This window comes from Eleginops maclovinus, chromosome 15 (assembly GCF_036324505.1).
Source record: "Eleginops maclovinus isolate JMC-PN-2008 ecotype Puerto Natales chromosome 15, JC_Emac_rtc_rv5, whole genome shotgun sequence".
Taxonomy (NCBI): Eukaryota; Metazoa; Chordata; class Actinopteri; order Perciformes; family Eleginopidae; genus Eleginops; species Eleginops maclovinus.
This window is the reverse complement of record NC_086363.1, coordinates 9181465-9204662: the sequence shown is the minus strand read 5'-3', so window position 1 is coordinate 9204662 and position 23198 is coordinate 9181465. Positions and strand designations below refer to the sequence as shown.

General features: G+C 38.8%; 2 protein-coding genes across 4 annotated transcripts; both read right to left on the bottom strand.

Annotated features, from left to right (window-relative positions):
- Positions 1–35: 35 nt before the first annotated feature.
- On the bottom strand, positions 36–13678 carry fbxo25 (F-box protein 25). 3 transcript variants are annotated; one of them, XM_063902145.1, is made up of 11 exons: positions 13329–13678; positions 12420–12628; positions 6519–6622; positions 5282–5331; positions 5076–5168; positions 4882–4975; positions 4391–4575; positions 3938–4120; positions 3392–3535; positions 1259–1285; positions 36–871 (listed from the first exon to the last, which is right to left on the bottom strand). In XM_063902145.1, exons 2-11 carry the CDS (start codon positions 12545–12547, stop codon positions 782–784), a joined length of 1098 nt encoding a protein of 365 aa, XP_063758215.1. In that variant the 5' UTR covers positions 12548–12628; positions 13329–13678; the 3' UTR covers positions 36–781. The 3 variants fall into 3 exon arrangements, with proteins under 3 accessions (XP_063758215.1, XP_063758216.1, XP_063758217.1); XM_063902146.1 differs by lacking the exon at positions 1259–1285 and having other exon boundaries at positions 13329–13671; XM_063902147.1 differs by lacking the exons at positions 12420–12628; positions 13329–13678 and adding an exon at positions 9480–10626.
- An 847-nt stretch (positions 13679–14525) lies between these two features.
- fam110c (family with sequence similarity 110 member C) lies at positions 14526–17842 on the bottom strand. Its single transcript, XM_063902148.1, has one exon. It carries the CDS (start codon positions 17665–17667, stop codon positions 16609–16611), a length of 1059 nt encoding a protein of 352 aa, XP_063758218.1. The 5' UTR covers positions 17668–17842; the 3' UTR covers positions 14526–16608.
- Positions 17843–23198: the final 5356 nt, after the last annotated feature.

The window sequence follows — 23198 nt, the reverse complement described above, 5'->3', positions numbered from 1 at the left end:
GTTTGCCACCCCTTTTATAATAAAATGAACAGAAACAGGTTTTTAGAAATATTTAATTATTTGTAGTTACTTCAATCCTGTCTCATAAAAGTAGTAACAGTACCATCAAGTATTGGGACGGTAAAGAATTATTACAAAAGTTGGAGGAAAGATAAAAAAACTTTTTGTTTCATAAATATTTTAAAACATTTTCTCTGTCTGTTTCATGACAGTTCTGGCAAAAGTACACAGTAAAAACATGTATAGCTAATGGAGTTTTACATTATTTGTTCTTCAATATACAAAGAGCACAACAGGAAGTCACAAAGGACCACATACATGTAAACAGACATGCGTTCAGTTATTGCAAAAAATACCACCAAAACAGAACAGAGTAAAAAGCAGCTTAGTTTAACCCCAAGTAACGAACCGTAAACATCTTTAAAAAACTCTTAAATATTACCTATCACCACTTGCCTACCATAAACATGCTACAACTTCTTTACATATAAATCTTTCACATTTTGTCTTTCCTCCGTGTTGAACAGATGTTTTTAGTCGAGAAGACAACACATTTGGCAGGAGGAGGAATACTTCCCCCATCAGCAACATTCTTAAAATCTACAAACAAACGCATTTAATATTTCCTTTTTGTCGTGGAAACACTTGTGCGTGAAGAAATTAAGACATAAACAAGTCATCTTTTTCAGTCTAAGCCCTTTGTATTTGGTAAATGACATAAGAGTCTCTTGCACACTCGTTTTTTGGAGTGACGTTTCGCTTGGAGATAAACGTGGAGGGTTTAGAACTGGAAGAGTTCGATAAAGTGTTGCGGAGAAATGGGCATGAGGCAGCTGTCCGGATCGATGGCTGTGCAAGGATGGCCACAGTCCTACAAGAGAGGCAACAACATTGTTAGAGAGAAGAAAGACCGAACCAGCAGATACCAAGTACAAGGAGGGACTTCAAATATTAAGGGATGGATTTACTCATTTACTGGTGCGGTCTAATCCTGGACATTAGTATGGATGCACATAGAGAAATATTTGAGTTAAACTGAATGACAAACAACAGTTTACTTTCTGAATTCTGAGCTTCAAAAATGTGGTTACAGGCCATTTAAAAGTCAGTGGAAAGAGCGGCTCTGTTTGCTAAACACAGCTCCAGCAAAACATGATGACATCGAGGTTAACTGAGAACAGAAAAAAGCCTAACACACAGAAAAAAGATATGTTATCAGATCGTTTGGGAGACAAACCAGCAGCTGACAGAACAGTACCTTCAATAACAAAGCCAGGTGGCGGTCCTTTAAGAGTCAGGGAGAAGGGGAGCCAGGAGAAGAAGCGGGAAGGAAGGGAGACAAGCAAGGAGAGGGACGCAGAGAGGGCAGAGGTTAAAAAGTATAGGGACCCACCCAGGAAGGAAAACAAAACTGTGGGTGGTAAATAATCACAATTAAGGGGGGGGGGGGTATCTAAACAAAAACTGCATTTTAATCTAGGTACCGTTATTCTGGGGAGATACCAATCCTCCCCAAATAATACCTAAAACCCTGTCCTACGCATGGTTACAAGTCTGATCATATTTTCAGTGAGAGCCAACAGTGAGTGTTTTATGTAATTTTATGAGTATGTATTAGCACAATCAACTGCAGGACAACATCATTATCAGTGTCTTTTCTGTTAAAGAACTACTTAACATTATTGCGCTTGAGTGCATAAATGTGTAATATCCTTGCTTTGTATATTTTGTATTATATTTTACAGTTATTGTGTTAAATAACAAGTATGTTGTGTAATGCAGAGGCTTGGGGCCCAAGACAAATTTTCCCACGCGACAGTCAACTATATCTTATCTTATCAGTGATAATGTATTCACTTATACATGTCAATCATTAATCCCTGTTGAATATTTAGAATATTGTTTGAAAGGAGTGATTTTTTTGCCCATTTGTGCCTTTTTTTTTAAAGAATCTGATTTAAAAGGGGGAGTTAAAGGGAATGACGTGCGTAAATAGAGCCGCCAGCTCTACAAGGTGAGCGAGTGGTTGCCTGGAAAAAATGGTTCTACACTGGCCTGATCTCTAACTACTCAAAGAAGAAGAGGCAACATCATGTTATTTTTAAGTCAAATTTGCACTGTAATCAGTGGCGGCTCCTGACAAATTTCTCAGGGGGGGCAAAAGTTGTGATGATGGCTAAGATGACCCATTCAATGGGTAAAATAATAATAAATAAAAGTCAGATAGCCAGCTTTACAGTGTCACATCTCATTGTTTAATTTGGTTTTCAACCACTAGATGCAACCCCAGACATAAAATATACAATACATTTGGTTCCACAATAAAACACACATTAACAGATAGTTTGTCATCTAATAGTTTGCCCTTGAAATCACTTTTAGCACAGTCTACAATTTATAGCCATCATGGATGCCATAGCAATAATCAAATCAAATTATACTATAATCAAAACTGTAATTAATCAAAATTTTCCAGAACATATTCCATTTACCACTATACAGTTTACAGGTTTAGTAAAGGTATAGAAAACCAACAGACCCAACGCACGCACAGCGCGCTGTACGTCCGAGCACGCATCAGTGCGTAACTGCGTATGACGAAATCACGTTAGGGCAAGCCCCCCCGGAGCCCATAGAAATGCATTGTATCGTTCGATTTTTGAAAAAACGAGTCTCAACATGTAAGTCTATGAGAGCGCCTGGGGCGATTTTCAATCTGACTGATATCGCCCCAAGGGGGCGGGGCTACTGGTTGGACAGTGACATCCAGGCTGCTGATTGTCGCAGCGATATTCAGGCTGCTGTTTGGACTATACTATTAAGACTTAGACCGGCAAAATAAACTCTTTTCTCTCTTTTTTTTTTTTTTTCGTTTGGCTTAAGGAGGGCGGTGCACTATCGCCCCCTATGGGCCAGCCGCCCCTGACTGTAATATGTGTAAATGTGTAAAAGATTGGGTCTCTGTACTGTTGAACAACTTTCTCACAGCATGCTAAAGAGAGATATCAGCGTGAGGGCGACCAAAGTGTTTTTGAGAATTTGACCAAACAATGGTGGATGTTATGTCTCTTTGGCCAGGGAAACACAATGTGCTCTGGTGCAAACTTGATGCTTGATTTGATCCACATGTCTGATCTATGGTCTAAAGTGTGTGATAAATGTCTGTCACAGGCCATGACTTCATTTACTGTTCAAACACTGAAAGGCAATAAAGCAAAAGCTAAACTAAACTTATCAGGTAAATTTGCATTGACCTCATTGTGACCTCCTCTGAAAAGGTTTCCTCCAAAGTAAAGTATAACTTGTAATTTATTGAAACAGTTTTGTCTAGTCTTATGGTGTTTCCTACACGTCATGCATTTGGTTTCAGAGGGTGTGTTTTGTCGTTTACCTGCCAGAAGAGGATGCTACAGTGTTTGCAGAAGTGCAGGGTGTCGCCGTACTGCTCCCTCATTGGATAATGTTTCCTCAAGGTGAAATACATCAGCTTCCAGTCCACGTGATCACTTTTGGATAGGACCAAATTTGTACAGTACTGCATGTGAGTGGAAGGAAACGCACAATAAAACAATTAAAACACAATAGGCCGACGTAATTATAAGAAAAACAAGTTGGACTTTATATAATTGATGTATAATCATTTATAACCAACACAAACTAAGAGTATGTGTTTATAGGATGGGTGTTTGTGTGTGTGCGTTTGTGAGAGAGTGAGAGAGAGAGAGGGAGATAGATCAATGTGAGATAACTGTGGCTATTCTGCCCTCTAGTGGTCAAATGGGTGAACTATTTGGCAGCCATATCTTTGGATGCTTAACCATAAGCTATGATTGTTAGTTTATAGCCTATCCTCTTTAAAATCATTATGAAAAACACAACTTCAGCTGCACTTACACCGTGTGCTTTGCCGGTTAAACTGAATATGATGTTCTCTCACCTGTTTGTCTGTGAAGTGAAAGTGGCAGAGTTTTTTCCACAGTATGCTGCTCTCACTGAGGCTCTGCAGAGTAGGTGTTGCCTGCCCCAGGTTAATGATGTCATAGGCATCAGATAACTTGCAGAGGATGTTGTTTTGCGTGTGGAGCGGTAATTCGTTGAATGACACGCCATTGCAAATTTGCTGGGGAGATAATTAACAGAGACACATTAAAATTCAAAGCTGGATTGTACAAAACACCTCAAATGATCCCGCGATCCATGAAAATGAAGCGATTAGGTTTCAACACTTCCCCGTTCCCATAGTTAATGTTTCTCACTTAATTATAGTTCAGTGGAAACAGGATATAACTGATAAAAACCTACTTTCCTTGGAGGCATATTGAGGTGTTTAGATTTACTTTAGACATGCAAACCCGTGCCCGTACACAAACACCAGTAAGCTTCTTTATACCTTAGGGATCTGCAGGTTGTTGAGCTGCTGCTTCCATTCGTGAATGATCTGTAGTCTGCACAACCAGATGTTGACGTTGCCCACGAGGACACACCTGCCGACATGAATGGCCAGACTGTGCAGTGTGGAGCTCAGGTCCTGCAGCAGGTCCTTCACAAGGCGTGGGTTGTAGTGGTCGTCTAGAACTAGTAGAAAAACAAACATTAAACAAATGCTTTATAAAATCAATGGTTGAAAGACCTTTTATGTTCATTATAGTTACCCTAAGATTAAAAATACCCCTAAAACAACATGCTTTTAAAAAGTAACACCGTTTTCAATTAACACTGCTGAATTTTAGAGAGTGCCATATGCATTTCACACACAGTCTCAACTGGTTTTGGGGATAAGCCTCCAGTGCAATAAAAATGCGGTCAATAAACAGTGGGTGTTATTTTTACAAGTTTAAATTAGAGGGTAGTGCGCAAGAAACATTCCTGAACTCTCCTTACCTTTTCGTACAATCTTCTCCAGTATATTAAAATAGTTTTTCTGAGCAGCTCCACTCAAATTGGGCAACTGAGACCTGGCTATTAGCTGGAAAAGCTACAGGAGAAAAACAGATATTTAATAAAGGAGTTGCTTGTTTACGTCACGCAACGGTTCCAAAAGGATTCTTAAATCAACACGTGTCTTCATCGCTCACTTTTGCAACATAGTTGAATCTACTCAAGTCCTGAATGGCACTGGAAAAGTCTAGACGGTTGAGGGCTTCACCAAGCGTGCAGTATCCATGTCTCTGTGTTGAACATTTAAATACACAAACATTTATTTAGATTAAATAATCCTTTGATATGATATTGCTCTTTCAAATAACAGCAAATACACCCTAGTAACAGCTGCAGCACTCACCTCTTTTGTGCTGCCTTTCTGCACGTAGATCCATTTATCTGTGAAAACAACTGGACAACAGGAACAACAAACACATTATTGATCCTTTCAAACAGTACTAATTGTATTGGTGTAAATGTACATGCTTTTATTTTAGGCGGAGATAGTATTATAACCCAAAAACCGATACGCTTTGCACTTTGCCTTAGTAAACACCATTATTGCTCATCTTACATTCTGTAATCTTATTGCCTCAAAACCTTTCAAAAAACAAACAACAGACATCATAACCCCCCCTATTGTGGTAAAAAATGGCAATAGATTTTATAGTTGTTATTATAAATGTTAATACTATTGTTTCAATCCTTTGTTTGTGCTTTGGGCATTCAAATAGAAGAAAAACAAGGGCTTAATAATAATGACCTAAGACAGGTAAACGCTATTCAACTTATTCACGCTTTACAGTTATCTACGATTAAAATGAGACAGGGCTGCAATGTTGAACTTTTGAATTGAACAGCCATATAAACATAAACATTCCAAAAACTGAAATGCGTTCATTTGCTGGGAAGTGTCACAACAGACTGCAAACAGTGGCTTAATGCCTAAAGGCGGACAAGGACAAAGCAAACACCCTGAAATGTGTTTTGACAAGATGGACTTGTTTGAAGCTGGGCTGAACAGAGTGGACTGAGCTGTATCTGCAGCCCTCAGCTAGAGCGGACAGCTGTTAACCTGCATACCAGGCATATACAAGTTTAAACTGGTCCCAGTAACAAAACTTAGAATCACATGTAAGGGAAGCAAAGACGATAAAGTCACCTTTTGTTACAAAAGTTACAAAACCTGTTTAAGCAGAAGTCAGGAAGCACTGTCAGCCAGATGTACTTTAAAGTCATCTTTTGAGTTGTAATCAAACCAAAGTTATAGTTACACTAAGGCTTTCTCACCAAAAACAAATGTTCTGTCCTTTAGACCTTACAGGTGTTTATTGTCAATTATGATAACAATGCTTCAGACTTTATGGGACCATCATGTCTTTTGTATGCAAAGATATGAACCTGCAAAGCATATTTTAATTAAAGATGTGAAAACTAGGGTAGTATAAGTGAAACACCACAAAATAGAAGTCCTCCAGTAGAGTACAAGCACCTTAAAGTTGTGAAATGATAGCTTGTGCCTCCCTCATCTGACTGATTACTTGATCATTTAAAAACACATGAAGCCATAAGAGTGATTGTGCATTGCTGAAACTCACACTGAGATTTGGTGTTATTGTTGTAGAGGTCCTTTTTCCTCTTCGTGGTGGCGAGCTCACACACATCTCCAACAAACAGCTTCTCTTTGTTGTCACTGCAGAGCCTGTTGGACACGAAGAATTTGCATTAGCGTGTGGCCCGTGCGACTGTAATACAATGTACAAAACCAGCAGGAACAATAAGCCTGGAGCGAGTCAGTGACCTTCTCCTGATGTCCTGTATATCACTGCAATGGCATTATAACGGACGCAGTTTAAGTGCTGCAAAGTTAAATATATAATCTATCTCTTTTTATGAGGTGCAACACAAGTGACAAGCATGAAAATAAACATGTGTGGGTAGATGGGTTTTCTGTGTTTAAGACTTAGAGGGTTGAGTAAAGAAAGAGGGACAGTATTAACTAGGAAGTAGAAATACCAACATAACTACGATGCTCTGGGACGACACCTCTGGTTGGTCTCTAAGACAGTAAATCTGGGGCGGGTCAGATCAGGGCATACATTCCAAATATTGATCTTTCACTTCTTTTGTTTGATCTTTTTATCTACTAATGTACATTTTGCTCCTTTCCCCTCCTCTTACTAGCTTTCTTGCTCTTGCCTGCTTTGATTCACATCCATTCCCACCTTCATTATGGGTGAAGAACCATGAAGCAGAAAAGTGTTGCATTATAATTATTCAGTGTTTGTTGTGATGGAGGAAACACCGCAGATGGCGGACATTTATCAGAGTCTGAGACAGAATGATGGATGTGACTCAGACAGACAGAACATTGAGACCTTTCTGTTATTTCTGGTAGGACACTGTGGGCCGGCAAGGTTTATAAGTGGCCTTGTTGTTGCTGATAAGATCGATCTTAACGTTTTGGGAACTGACCTGAAATTAGACTTAAATTGACATGGGAGACTTGAATTGGCTCAGCTCTACCAAGAACTCAAATGAAGGCATGTGAGAGCATGTTAACACACTGGATACAGACTATACTTGGCTGTGTTTCTATGAAGTTTTGTCCTCTTTTCTTCTTGTTTTCACTGAATAAAAATCAACCCTTTAGGATCTTTTTAAGTGTTCATTTAAAACTTTGCTCTCAAATGTGTCCAATAATAGCTATGTGGATGTCGTATATAATCCTACGATCTAATAAATCAAATGTGTTTCTAGTTTATTGTCTCACTATGCCTTTGGTTATACAAAACAAATAGCTAAAGCGGAGTCTTTAGATATTTCCAAAGGCACCAGGTGAGTAATCAATGACAGAGGTCAAACGTTTTCTGTAAGTCTTCACAAGGTTTTCACACACTGTTGCTGGTATTTTGGCCCATTCCTCCATGCAGATCTCCTCTAAAGCAGTGATGTTTTGGGGCTGTCGCTGGGCAACACGGACTTTCAATTCCCTCCAAAGATTTTCTATGGGGTTGAGATCTAGAGACTGGCTAGGCCACTCCAGGACCTTGAAATGCTTCTTACGAAGCCACTCCTTCGTTGCCCTGGCGGTGTGTTTGGGATCATTGTCATGCTGAAAGACCCAGCCACGCTTCATCTTCAGTGCCCTTGCTGATGGAAGGAGGTTTTCACTCAAAATCTCACGATACATGGCCCCATTCATTCTTTCCTTTACACGGATCAGTCGTCCTGGTCCCTTTGCAGAAAAACAGCCCCAAAGCATGATGTTTCCACCCCCATGCTTCACAGTAGGTATGCTGTTCTTTGGATGCAACTCTGCATTCTTTCTCCTCCAAACACGACGAGTTGAGTTTTTACCAAAAAGTTCTATTTTGGTTTCATCTGACCATATGACATTCTCCCAATCCTCTTCTGGATCATCCAAATGCCCTCTAGCAAACTTCAGACGGGCCTGGACATGTACTGGCTTAAGCAGGGGGACACGTCTGGAACTGCAGGATTTAAGTCCCTGGCGGCGTAGTGTGTTACTGATGGTAGCCTCTGTTACTTTGGTCCCAGCTCTCTGCAGGTCATTCACTAGGTCCCCCGTGTGGTTCTGGGATTTTTGCTCACCGTTCTTGTGATCATTTTGACCCCACGGGGTGAGATCTTGCGTGGAGCCCCAGATTGAGGGAGATTAGCAGTGGTCTTGTATGTCTTCCATTTTCTAATGATTGCTCCCACAGTTGATTTCTTCACACCAAGCTGCTTACCTATTGCAGATTCAGTTTTCCCAGCCTGGTGCAGGTCTACAATTTTGTCTCTGGTCTCCTTTGACAGCTCTTTGGTCTTGGCCATAGTGGAGTATCTGTGTTCAGAGTACTGTCGGTTTGTGTATAAGCCTACGTTTTAAACCTCTGAGGATCCGCTATCTTGGCGTAATTGACGCACACAAAGTTTGCCAGGTGAATAAAAGTCCGATACAAAGTTTCCAGTTAGATACACTATTACGGTTCACACAATACCTTTAGCAAATGTTTGTAATCCCGTGGGTGTGTGTGTTCTCCATGTGTGTGTGTTGGTTCTCCGTGTGTGGTCAAAAACTGTTTGGCCTTCTGGCGGAAGCTCTATCCACAAACATTGGTTCCTATACCTTTATACCCACAGTGTTAATTGGCTCCTACAGTTTGAAAACGTGCAATATTTTCTTCTTGTACGAGTAAAAACTAAGATCTTTTCCTGCGTTATTAGACATTCTCTAATGACCTTTGACGGATCAAAGTGTTCTGCCTGGTGATTGACTCTCCAGGCTTTAATAATCCATTGGCTGGAGTTCAGCACCCGACTGGCAACACTTCTAACTCAGGCATGAAAAAATACAGTTGGCTGACTACAATGGGAAATCATACCTTTTTCATTATAATTTAATTATTAACTGGAATGTTTTGGGCCCCACAAAAGGCCCCAGAGTACGCAACACAACAGGGTTTTTATTATAGTGAATATTCAAGGGAATGTTCTCTTAATGGCTCTCAAAAGATGCAGAAAATATGTACTTTACCAATATGATGACTCACATTCTGGGCGATTTCAACACACATGCTTTTGGATTTAGAAACAAATTAATGTTTTCATCCAGCATAAAAGAAGGCGAGGCTTTGCTCGTCCGACTGAAGACAACAGATCAGGTTGAAAGGGTTCAACAGTAATCCTTTCGTCTCCATCCATTTATCCAATTGTACAGGCCTACACACAAACACACACATGCAAGCACAGCAATGCCACAGTGCATTACAAGTGAGGAATGCAATAATAGCCTGACTTTTTAGCACAAGTTGCACGCAGAGCATCGGCCTCCACAAAGCCAATAAAATACATTATGAAGCAGCAGGAATGTTCAGAGGGATTTGTGGATATTTAAACTATATCCTGAAATACATAGCTAGAAAGGCTGAGGGCTTTGGAGGAAGTCAACATGAACAGGGGAGAAGAAAAAAAAACGTGACATCAAGCTGTTACACTTCACTCACTTTAAGATAGAGTGCAAGATGACTAAACCATTGAATTCCTTTGCAGATAAAATAATCTGCCTCAGAGATTGACATAAAAGTAAGAGCCAAATACTTAGCCTGCACATTTTCTTGACTGTTTAAGCTCAGAGATAAGTAAAAATGTATTAACTAAACTTGTCAATTCTTGAATGAAATGACACATAGGAACATAAGAATGAAATATAAAAGTACACATATTAGGTGAATAAGAAGTAATACTAACACCAGTGTCTAAAAGAATAACAATTTATTAAGATACATTTAGTAAAATAAGTAAAACAGAAGGTCCATCTTCTAAAACACAAAGGTAGTATTGCGTATGATATTGAACCTAGTATTGATAATGATGTTAAAAGAGTAATAACAATAACTTTGATATGGTAATGAGGTGTTTTGTTGACATAAAACACCCATGATGCATCACTTGTGGTACACAGCGTACCGTGCCAGTGGCCATCCTATTGCCTTTCTTTCTTATGTGTTTCTGTACCTCTGTTGCATGATGTCACTGGCCTTTTGAGCGAGGCAGCATTTGGAGAGCAGCCAACGCGAACGGGTGATGTCATTATCTATTGTCTGACGGTGCGCCTGTTGAGTGAAAAGACTGCTGACAAGCTAACGTAGCACAGTGAGGTACTGTAGAGGATTGATCCATGGAAGAGGCGACACCGGCTTGAGGGGATATCACCCACTCTTAACCCTCTCGCTGCTTACTCGCTGGTAGTTTGATTATCTTGCTAAACCTGCTAAATACTGCAAATTCAAACTGAGGTAAAACAACCCCCATCCTTACTATCACACACACTCACAGATAGAAACACAACCACTAAACAACACACTTGTGACTTGAACACTTTCACATGAACAGTACTGCTACATTTATGAAACAGTAAGGTTTTAGACAAGAGGCATGTGTTTGGGATGTAGCGAGCGTACGATTGGATAGGTGGGACTTGGATTACGCTGCATGAGTTGTAAATGATGTGATGTTTTTTTATATAGTTTTAATGTTGTTGGCCCATTAACTTCGGCTCATCAAGTTTTTTTGAATTCATTCACCCTGTAGGCATGCCAGAAATACTGCAACGCAGGTGAATAATTGATATATACAAATATTCTGTACAACTCTTCCTTGTATTTAATCTTCTCTTTAGTAGGATACGCTGACAAGTTGTTCTTGTAAAATTAGCCCCTTGAGTCCAAACACAACCCTGCCCTTGACTGTGTCTGTTTCCATGACGCCCCTTTGGCAATAACAGGATACAATTGAGGGATACAAATCCTTTCATCCAAGTCTCTCCGCTACAGCCCCGATAAGAATTGGCTCAAATCATTTTTTCTTTCTGGCACAGAAGTAGAAGTGACCTTATCAATCCACATTCACCTCTGCATTTATCTGCTGACACTCTACCACTTGGCCTGCTACAAGACAACCAAGTCAACGTTTCCAGTGATCCATGGCAGCTGTAATCAATCGTTAGACTCACAATTAAAACAAGAGATTGATGTCTGATAAAGTCGACTTTGAGCAAACTTCCATTGGCTTAGAAAGAAATCCAATATACAGACCCCAAGAGGAAAAACATGGCTGTTCATCTTTGAAGGCACAATGAAATTTAACAGTGAATACTTTCTTTGATTATGTCTGACTGGTTACATGCTGTGCTCGGAATACCACTCAGTTCTTCTTACAGTACAGTTGTCCTTAATGTCATTCAGTAAAGCTAAATGTGAGGCTTGGTGATAAGTTACTATAAATCAGAGGGCTGGATGATATGGTTAAAATCAATTTTTAAAAACTACTCAAGAAGTGACACGCACCATGGGTTATGATCAGTGGAAGTAGACTTTAAAAAAGTCAGGAAAAGTGTTGCACTCTCTGGCTCCAAAAGCATATTTTGTGTCAAAACAATAAAATAATTTAAAACTTTTTACCTACTTTCATGGTTGAAATCCTAATGTTAGCAGATATTACACATTACATTCTGCAACCAATTTGATGTCAAAAGAACTGTGTTGTACTGCTACCAAAATCAGACAAAACTCACTAATTCAAAAGTTTTCATTTACATCTAAGACTCATTACTTTGGACAGCAGCATATGTTACACAATATGGTCAAATCATCTGGATATGATACCTCTTAAAGTCAATAACCCACGTCCAAGTTATATCCAAGTCTTCCAGATTTAGGATGTACTACGTTCTAGGAAGTGCACTGAAAGCAGCAGGATGCTGAGGACTTTAGAGAACAAATAGTTTGATACTTAAATTAAGTTGCAATTGTATACTGAGGAGCTAATTCCTTTTCAAATCATATATGCAGTCAGTAAAATGTTGATGTAATCGGACAGCACTGCCTCCATTACCATAGAGGTATGACAATGCCATGAAAGGCAGAATGATGTCTAAGGTGAGCAAGAAATGATACCAACACAAATGCATGTGAATATAAAATGAACCTTACTCTTTCAAGTCTATTTCTCTGTTGTTATCTTCCAACTCATGTCCATAGAAGATAATCCTTTTCCAGCCATCATCAGTCTTTGTCCAGCTCCATCCAGGTGACCTCCAGTCCTTGCCCAAGAAAGGCATTTTAGCCGGGGGGGAAAGTGAGCAGAGATGGTCGCTGCAACTTCAAACACCGAAGAAGATGCAGAATGTGGTGCTCTGGGTCTATGGTAGCACAGAAAAGAAAAGAAAAATGTTACTTGATAATAGCTTTTTCAAATGTTCTGTTTTCTATGGGTTCAAACATTCATTTTCCCAAATTATATTTATGTTGCACAGATTCAACATTCCATATTTGAATTATAGGCACTTTTAACCTGGGATACTTTTATCTCTGTTCATTTAAAAAAAAGAAAGAAATGGGTCTACACAAAAGAGCAAATGGAAATGATTTGAATGCTATATAGATGTATTTATATCTATATTTCCATGGCAGAATGAGGACAAATCTTATTATTATGGTCTGTCATTCCTGCAATTTACTCAGTCTGCAGTCTACCATTAGTTGTTATGGTTTATATCAGGCCCGACAACAACAACCTACAAGAATGCCATTCGATTTATAAACGTTACAGCCAATCTTTAGCATGTTATCACGATAATAAGGATAAACACTGGGATGCAAAATGGCATTCTTCACTAAATTGCTTTAAAAACACGCACCTGACAACGTATATGGCGCATTTAATTTTAGCATTTAGAAAAATAACAGCAATAGCAAACGCTGCATAAGTCGTTTAACGCAAAATGATGTGAAGACAAGCTGTCAGTCGGTTCAACGCGCATACTCACGACAGGAAGAACATAAAACATGTAAATTACAATATAACAGAGCTAAACATTTGTGCAAAAAGGCTAAACAAACCTTTAGCAGCTGCTTTATTTGTTGTCTCTTCAGCTTCTGCTTCTTTCCCTCTCTGACTGCAGTGTTCGAAATATTGACGGAAGTAAACACGGTGCGGACTCTGGAATTCGTCCACGCCCCCCTAGTGCTCGCTGATTGGACAAAACGTCAGTATTTATCGTGTTGCTACCCAGAATGCCGTTGTTGATTGGCTGAATGGTGCTTTCAATCATTTGCAATTTTTTTCTCCATTCAGTTTGTTGTGGCTTTCTTCTGCACGTGACAGAGGACTGCGCACATGTACTTCTGTTTTGATTTTGAAATGGGGGATGGTGACAGACCACTGTAATCGTCATTACTTTTGTGTAAGTTATGAGCATTTTTAATAAAACATTATTTTGGCAGAAACAATCCTACATTTCAGACCTTACGTTATAAGGTATTACAGGTGAGTGCTGATGTGCATATGCAGGACTATCATTGTACACTGTATGTGAGCTGGCTAACCATATTCTGTTTAATTCTCACATTTTATTAAGCCCTTAGTAGTTGGTAAAGTAGTAGTAGTATACAAAACGTTTGTTGGAATATATGCTCATATTTCTAGCTTTGTGATTTTATAATAAGGGACAAGATGTTGTTGTTATTTTCAAGTATGAAAGTTAAAACAGATTACTTAAATGTTTGTGTAAAACCATAGCAGACACAGATGAATACTCAAAGCAGATTTTGTTATGCATCTAACACACATTCAGGGTGTGAGGCCAAGCGAGGCCTGACTGGCACTGTCTTTATATGTAATTATAAATATAAATGATATTTTAAGTCTAACATAAGTAACTCATCTTGTGTCTAAAACATTTAAGTATGCTCCTCTGAGGGACAGGGTCTGCAACCATAACATCCATATTTGTTTAGTTTTTGCAAAACCTGTTTATTTGTCTTCCTCAAATTAGGTCCAAATACTATAACATATAATAACTACCTCCAGAAAGGTTTATGGGTTGTTATTGTTCCTCTGGGCCTTGTTACATGTGTTAACAGTGCAGTCAAAAGTTTAGTATGCCTGGCATTTGAATAGGTTCAGTCTTGCCAGATGCTGCCCTCTTTTGGCCAAATATAGTACATTCAAAAACACCTAAAAACAGCATGGTATTCTTAATTCCATTCATCAGCTTTTTTTGATACATTTTTACTATGTATAAAGTCAACCAACAGTTTACTTAAAAATAATACTTTTATTTGTGTAGCAAAATGTACAGTACTTGAATATAAAACACATGTTACAAAGGTAGTATCAACACCAGTCATTAGTGTTGGATGAGTAATAACAACACTTAATAATACAAATCACAATACTAGCCTACAATGGAGCCACTGTAACAGAAACCAACCCCCCCCCCCCCGCCAATCCAATATATTTGATCTGATAGAAGATGACGTTTGCAAACTTACTGGAATGCACACTATATGTTTTCAGTCAGTCATCATGCATTCAAGGTACATTTCTGTAGGTTGAACCACATGTGAAACGTTGAATCTTTAGAAGTAGCTTTACGTTCTGGAAACATACAAGAAGAGAGGGCCTGACATGACTTGTCTTGAGGGGGAAATAGTCAGCCAGGTTCCTGGAAGAAGTAAAGGCGTGTCTAACATGGGTGCAGCAGTATCAACTTGCATATACTCTACATGTAATTATTGTTTGCTTCTGAGTGTGTGAGAGAAACACAGAGTTGGGGATGACTCAGTTTAACACATTGAATTGACAATATTGTCTGTTGCTTCCCCCCCCACTCATGTTACAGCCTCGGTTCAGCTTAGAAAGGACTAAAGGACAGAAAGAAAGGGAATGTGTTAAAGAAACAAAGCAGACAAAGTTTTGAAGGGAATTGGAGATACACTTACATCGGGTCACTGGATTTAAGCCAGGTTATTAGGTTCATTCCTCTCACAGGACTCAGACAATCTCTTTAAGTCTTTTAATGGAAAACAACTAAAAACGAGCAGCCTTTATGTCTGGCTGCAGTTACATTTAATGATTTACCGGTTTCATTTGTGTTAACAAGAAACCCTTGAGCTTAACAACATCAACATAAATGTGTTTGTTTGTGTGGTTTGTGTGTGTGTGTGTGTGTGTGTGTGTGTGTGTGTGTGTGTGTGTGTGTGTGTGTGTGTGTGTGTGTGTGTGTGTGTGTGTGTGTGTGTGTGTGTGTGTCTTATCATGTGAAGGAATGTACACCTTTCACCTGGAGAGAAATGGAAAGTGCACTCATTGGACTAAGAACTTAAGAAGCAGGTTACATAAATTCTGATTTAAGGGCACATGGTTGTGATGATCTGAAGCCCCCGCAGAGGAACATCATTTCTACATCACCATCTCCAAGCCTTAATTGAGAAGACGTTTTATAACTGGTATATAAACTTTTAGATGGATAATATACCAATAAATATTGTTTCATAGATCACTTATGTCAAAACATTGATTTGCCAGATTGTGATAGAGTGATGATTACTTGATCCAAATCCTTCACTTAACACATTATTCAGCATAAAGTAATGGATTAAATGTTAATCTGCGCATCTGAGAGTCATTTAAAGCAAATGAAAGGAAAAACATCAGCCGAATGGAATTTCTCCAACTTGACAACCAACCATCGGCAGCTTTTAACTCACATTTAGTTAACAAGCAAAAGGATGTAATAACCATTGGAAAACAACAGTTACAATTTAGGGTAGGAACTCCTTAAGCGTTTTAATAATTTATTTAGGCTAAATTATTTAGTATTTCAATTTAGGAAATGAAAAATATGATGTATATCAGTGGAGATCAGTGTTTTTGTATTTTGCCAGTGTTTTTTTACTGCAGCTAAAATTAAATCCATCTAGTCTTCTGGATTTGTGTCACATTGTTTTGGTCTTCTAGTGTGCACATAACCCCATTGCTTTGACCTTTGGCACATAAATGTGACCAACTACAAGTATTTTTCATAATGAATCTAATTTTGTGTTTACATGAGTGCAACGTGGGCCTTTCTGTGCAACTTATGAACTTTATGCAAGTTTGAACAGAAGCAAAGATGATAAATCCTTACTCCCTGAAGCGTTTGCTGAATGTAACACACACTGACACTGCAAAGCAATGGAAGAAAACTACAATATGGTCGCACGCACACACACACACACACACACACACACACACACACACACACACACACACACACACACACACACACACACACACACACACACACACACACACACACACACACACACACACACACACACACACAAAGCAATTATCTCAATCGAGGTCTCTTAATTTTTTCCCAGTCTCTATAGCATTTTTGCAGCTGTACAGCCATTTGATGATCCTCGCATTGCGCTCAATAACTGACGTTCCTTGACTTATCTTTTTATGTAACTCTTCTTCCATTAGTCCATCGCTGTCACCACTGTTCCTGGAGAAACCATCCTCTGATGTAGAGGTGCTGAAACTCCGGATGTTAATCTCAATTTCAGCTGAGCGTGAAGAGAAATTGTCTTTCCCGAAAGAGTCAATAATATCACTGCCCAGCCCACAGTACTTGAAAAAATCATCAAAGTCTGCAAAGTTTTTGGAGTACCTGGAGCTGATATCAGAATGAGAACGACTGACCCCTTTGCCAGACCTCCTTTCAACCTCAGGAACTATTAGGAGACCAGCAGATTTCTTCAAAACCCCAGCTGTCACCTTTGACCCAGACCCACTGTTTTCTTTGCTGTGTTGCCCTGCTACTCCATTCCTCCTCTGCTCGGATTGAGAGTTCACAACATATGAGCTGCATTCCTTTACTGTTCCCACAGGTGTTGTGATTGCTTCCTTGTCTCCCTCAGCTTCACAATCCTTATCTGTGGCCTCAGGTAAAAAATCCTTTTTACGCACAGAGCTCTGCAGCAACCTACGTGTGATGTGATGTTTTCGGTCCAATGCTGACCCTCTCAATAAATCACATTTCTGTCTGTAGAGCAGAATAGAGTCTGGTCGTTTTTTGGAGCTGGTCCGACGTACCTGCCCTGGCGAGCTGGTGATTTGTACACCACATGCAGTCTCTCTTGAGTTACACCCTGTGACACGATTCCCACCATGGTTCGAGCTCCGGTTAGAAGATCCAGTGCTACTCACAGAGGCGGATCCAGTAATGATCACTGGCACCTGAGTAGAGTTGACCACCTTTTCACTTTTTACATATTTCAGTTTGCTTGCAGCTAGCCTGTCCACAGCACTCATGCCTCCCTTTGTCTCACTCTCCAATTCCATTTGTTTTCGAAGGTATTCTGGACCCTTCTCCAAGATTTTTGTTGTATCACTGGTTGCTTCCATTGCGGTTTTAGTTATAATACAAATAAGTTATTTCCAAAGAGTTGTAATCCTCTCGCGTGCGGTCTCTCCAGTGTTAGAAGTAAAAGATTCCATTCAAGCCCGTTCTTTGCCTGAGCATGTATTATAACAGGAGACTTCACCTTATCTGTTCTGAGACACATCACATTACCCCACCCATCCTGCGCAAGGCAGGTTTTAACCAAACACAAGCCTGTTCAAAGTACACCTGATGGTGTCACAAGAGAGAACAGTGTAAGCTGACACTGCTGCAGGTTTTTTTCTCTTATTCTGGAGGAAATGTGGGCCTTTATCCTTATTGCTCAACATATTAAACATTGTTAGATGAAAACCTGTTTCTGTCTTCACAAATTAGCCCCCTTTAACAGTTATGAACTTATTTACCAGGGGAAATGACTCATCAACAAGGCTTGCTGCTCACTATAGTGCACATATTGTGCAATAAATGTTAGCCCCGTCCTTTTCATATCTGGTTATTATTTGTCAAAAACACATCTGCTCACTGTATATTACTGTCTTTAAAAAGAAACACTGAAAGTAACCTTTTACCAAGGTTTACTAGATCCTTAAAGTTACAATCATTAAACCCAAGAGTGCAAATTTGTAATTTTTGCAGTCAAACAGTGTGTCCCCTTTGTCTTTTTATCAAGTCCCATTTTAAGCTTATAAACTAACAATTCACACAAGGTCAAAGTAACCGTGCAAGCATTTATAAGATTACCACATGCTTGTTAAAATAATGGCTACACAATCAATAATAAATGGGGAAAAAATAGCTGTTTATTGTTTAATGTGCTATTGGAGTCCTTGGTAGTCTGGACTAGCAGACCATACAGTAAATCCACAAAAACTTAATTAAAAACATAAAATCACCAGTGATTATTGCAGATCTTGTGTGCAGGATTACAGTCCAGGTCCTGACTCATATTCAATCTGCCTTGAATCCATTCCAATTAACCCTCCTTCATCATAGTTATTATTGTTTTTTAAATACATGTATTTTTCCTTTTATCTGAAAACAAAAGCCTAAGAATCACAGGATAGACATGCAAAAAAACTGCAAGGAAAATTTGACGCTCCGTTAAGGCCTTTGGATGTTGGGTTCCCGTTCTTCCATGTGGGCCTCATAACAGACTTTCAAAACCAGAAGATTACCAGTTCTCCACGTCCACCAGTGACACTGGCTTTGCTGCCAAGAAAACTTTAAAATGCACCAATATTTCTCTTCTTGAGCCCTTTCATTGCTGAGTCCATTTGATGAAATGTTTCTTGACAGTAGATTCAAGATTCACATTTGACTTTTATATTTATTTCAAAAGATTTTAGTTTAAAGTGTATCTTCCAACCATTCTTCAAACCATTGCGCAGTAATCCTTCCTGGCCTTCCTTGACTATGGAAATATTCAATTTGGTCATGCAGCCCTGTAAACAATTTAGCAGTCAAACTGTGTATTATAACGCATTAAGCTATGTCATAAATGATATACTTCACTGATTGTTCTCTGTATCCCAATTCATCTTGTTCATTTATAAAGCTTGACTGTTATAGCTCCAAACAACCTTACACCTCTTTTATCATTTAATTTTAGTAACCTTACCTAAGTTATTTCCTCATGCACACATTCATGTTGGTAGAACTGGTTTGATGCACCTGATCAAATCGAACGAGCTACAAACTGTATGGTTCCACTTAAGATTCAAAGCTCTAATATTGGATTTTTTTATGATTGCTAAAACTGTTTCTTATTCCTTGTTTATTACCTTGAGTGTTCCCTGGAAAAAAGGATTTTTATGTCAATGACGTTTAAAATACTGGTTAAATAATGATTATGGAAATGAGGGTGGTGTTGTAATGGAAAGCAGGAGAAGCTGATGCAACATGTATGTAATGAAAGTTGCGATTGAGGATAATAGTTCAAAATAAAAAAATTGGCAACAGAATAAGAGGTTGCAGCAACATAGAAAACTGTTTGTTTCATATCAGCACGGCTCGGCTCTCCATTGCATTTTTACACACCCTCCATCAAGTGCCTTGGTCTTGACAACTTTTTGCAGCCTCTTCATAAAATATCAGGTGGTGCCTATATGCAATGCTGCTCCTTAAACAAAACAACAATGCACACGAATGTCCACTGGTGTTATTGAATACATGTTCCTTAATGGCCTAAATATATTGTGGCTTCTTTTTTACACAACAATGATATATGTCTCTGAATGCTTAGATGAGAGAGAGCAGCATGAGCATGGATTAATGTAAACATATATACATGTGTTTATAATATTCACTCTCAAGCTGAACCCTAAAGGAACAAACTGAAGCTCAAAGACAGCAGATAACCTCATTTACTTACTACCTAGGCGGTGGTGGCTTAAACTTGAATCACTGGTTCAAGGCCCCGAAAGACCAAGTGCTACCGAGGTGTCCCAGAGCAAGGCACCTTTCCCTACACTGCTCCTTGGGTGGCATACATATGGCAGACCACCGCTCCTAACACTAGGATGGGTCAAATGCAGAATGTAAATTTCCCCTCTGTGTGACGATTAAGGATCCATCTTTTCTCTCTGCCTAAACACCCTGTCTACAGTACATAAATGCAAACACTGTCAACGTCATCAGAATAAAGTGTTGTGTAGCAACGGCATTCACGTACTTACATATGTCCTCATTCTTTTACATTTTTCAAAATGATATCCAAAGCATCACTCTCGTTCTGCCTCTTAGTTTTACAGGGCCAGCTGAAATGGCCAACAAAGACCTTAAGTTGTTTTTTATTGATTCCTCTTAAATCATTTATGCGTAGGATACTTGTGTTATCTGTTGTTCATGGAGTTGAGCTCATTTTTGATATGTGTGATTTCTTTTGAATGGCTTCCCTAAAATCAGAACTCAACAATTCACTTGGGAATTGTGTAATGCTGTTTTGCACTATATCATTTCTTAATCATGATCTCCATCTTGAGAGAAGTTCTCAGATTTTGAGGTCTGGACAAAATCACAAGTCATTCTTATAATACAGCGCACACTGGATTCTTGATCAAACCACACAGCAAGTCTAAAGCCGTGGTAGTGGCTTTGTGTGTCTGCACTTGCTCAATCCTAACATGCTCACAGAGTTCACATTTATGATGTTTAATATCTTGCAATCTTTGGTAAGGGAATGATTACAATACACAGCTGAGGCTGGTGGGAATTTGTATTGTTAATAAAGTGTGATAATCTAATAATGGCACAGAAAGAACAGAAAATAATTTGTCTTGTCTGGAACTAAGTATGTATTAAATGTCATGTCAATCAATCCAGTAGTTGACGACCCTTTCACTAAAAATGACAAATTGCAACAACCTGATAGATGAATAGTCAGGTAATCACCATAGTCAGAAGGAAAATGTTATGACAAACCATCAAACAGTTGCTGAGATCTGTAATTTAACACCTGATTGAGGAATATTGACATCCATAGATCTACGTTTCAAAAATAGGCCAAAAAGAAAACCCTCCATAAAATGTAAATCATGAGTTGGACATGGCATTGATAACATTTACAATCCGTGTAAAACAACGTTTGAAAGAGCAATAGAGGTTCACACACACACTTCCCTATCTCCCCATTGGGTGTCTGGTTTTATTTGCCGTTTTCTTTCTGGAAAGCACTTTGTAACCTTGTTAATAAATACGTTTCATAATTATCCTTGAGTTGAAATTAAGTGCACTAACTGCATTTAATTAACAGGTTGCCAATTAATCAGCATGTTGTCTGACTGATTGTTAAAACCTGTTTATGCTTAATAGGAAAAAAGAAAGAGGAAGCAGACTCTGGGAGCAATGGAGGGGAGAGGAGCAAACATGAACAAAGTCATCATTAGCCACGTCTCCCCTGAGACCTCACACCTTTATTTATAGGTTACTTATGCTGCTTGTTGGGTAAACACATTCTACATTTTAATGTGACACGGCATCATCTTTTAATTGTGTTTTTATGGAGTCATTCACAATAATTACCGTCCATCCTCGAGACGTGAATGAAACCTGCTGATTCAATTAAAAAACATTCGCAAATTATGAGATATAATTGCTGCAACCATCTTTGGCTTGCAGTTATTGTTTCACTGTTATGTAAAGTAACTGATAATTGGTAAATATGCATGCAGAGCAAATATAAGGTCGCTTCACAATCAATTATTCAGTGTCTATTCATCCCAAGCTTATCTTACTGTATTAAAAAAACGGCATTACTGCTGCAGTCGCTTTTTATGGTACTTCAAAGATTTTAATATCCTTTTTCTTTATCTTTTCCTTTTGGCCTTCATCAAACATCGTGAGGAGAATACACATTATTCACAGACTTGTAAGACAGATTTCACAGTAAGTGTTTGAAATGTTAAGCTGCTGTGTTTATATTAACAATAATGAAATGTATGAAAGGGTGCGCTGACATTGACAAAGCAACAGAAGATCATAATTGACTCTGCTTTCTTTAAGGAGCTTTGTGCCCATGTTAGCCAAGAACTTCACTTTATTGGTTTTCTCTCTGTTCTGTCGTTTTCAGCTGCAGCAGAAAGCTGCGTTTTAGTGAAAAATCTTTTTTTATATACCTGATACTGTATGTTACCTGCTGAGCATGAGTTGAGCGTAGATTGATTCAGACTGAAACAGGGCTAAAAAGAAGGTGAATATAGGGATTACATTAAGCAGATGCACACAGAAATATGCTGCATTGAATGCTATGTGTTGCTATTGGTCTCAGGCTGTTTGCTACCATCTCGAGACCTAAGATTTTCATTGCCATAACTACACTGAAGCTACTGTGCATATGATAATAAAAACCCTTGAACCTTGATCAGGTTGCTGTAAACATCTTGATCTGCAATAGTGCAAATACAGCTTACTTTACTTTGGGGTGTGTAGACTAGATTAGTAGACTAGTTTAGTCTACTAATACCTCATGTTTCATGCCAACCTGCTGGCAAAGAGGCCTTGAATTACATGTTTTGCACATGACACATCACTCATGCACACTGATTTTTGGTATTTTATTTGTATTTTATTTGCTGGTAGACTAGCTTTTGTTGAAAAGTCATCATCTGTTTGTTGTGGCCTTAAAGCTGAATCATAATAATGTTGTCAGTCAGGTGTAATCAGAACATGATAATCCTTTTTTACTTAAAACAGATCCAAACAAATATTAAGTCCAAATAAGAAAATTCCATTTTAGTAGTTATTTAACATTTTGCAGGATAAGGAGCACAAAGAAGCATTTCTTTGTGGATTACAACAAGCTTGTGTAAACTTAACCACTTTGAATGTAGAAGAGGGATTTGATTAGTCAGGCTATTTTTTCGGTGCTAACATTATGAGATTGGCAAACCCAGCCAGACTTGCAAGGTGAAACAGGCTGCAGGGCCCAAAACATTTCCATTAAGAGACACATGCTGCAGCTATAAATACAATGCCAAATCAAAAACACATATTACAACCAGTAAAAACAAGTTATTCAGGCCTCCGGTTGAAGCAC

What these genes read in the sequence shown, in the direction of transcription:
- fbxo25 (XM_063902145.1), bottom strand. Translation starts at nt 12,547, where the DNA reads ATGCCTTTCTTGGGCAAGGACTGGAGGTCACCTGGATGGAGCTGGACA. An exon ending in AGAAAGGCAGCACAAAAGAG is followed by an intron (nt 5,169 to 5,281) that starts GTGAGTGCTGCA and finishes TGTTCAACACAG; the next exon opens with AGACATGGATACTGCACGCT. An exon ending in ACAACCTGCAGATCCCTAAG is followed by an intron (nt 4,121 to 4,390) that starts GTATAAAGAAGC and finishes TTATCTCCCCAG; the next exon opens with CAAATTTGCAATGGCGTGTC.
- fam110c (XM_063902148.1), bottom strand. Translation starts at nt 17,667, where the DNA reads ATGGAAGCAACCAGTGATACAACAAAAATCTTGGAGAAGGGTCCAGAA.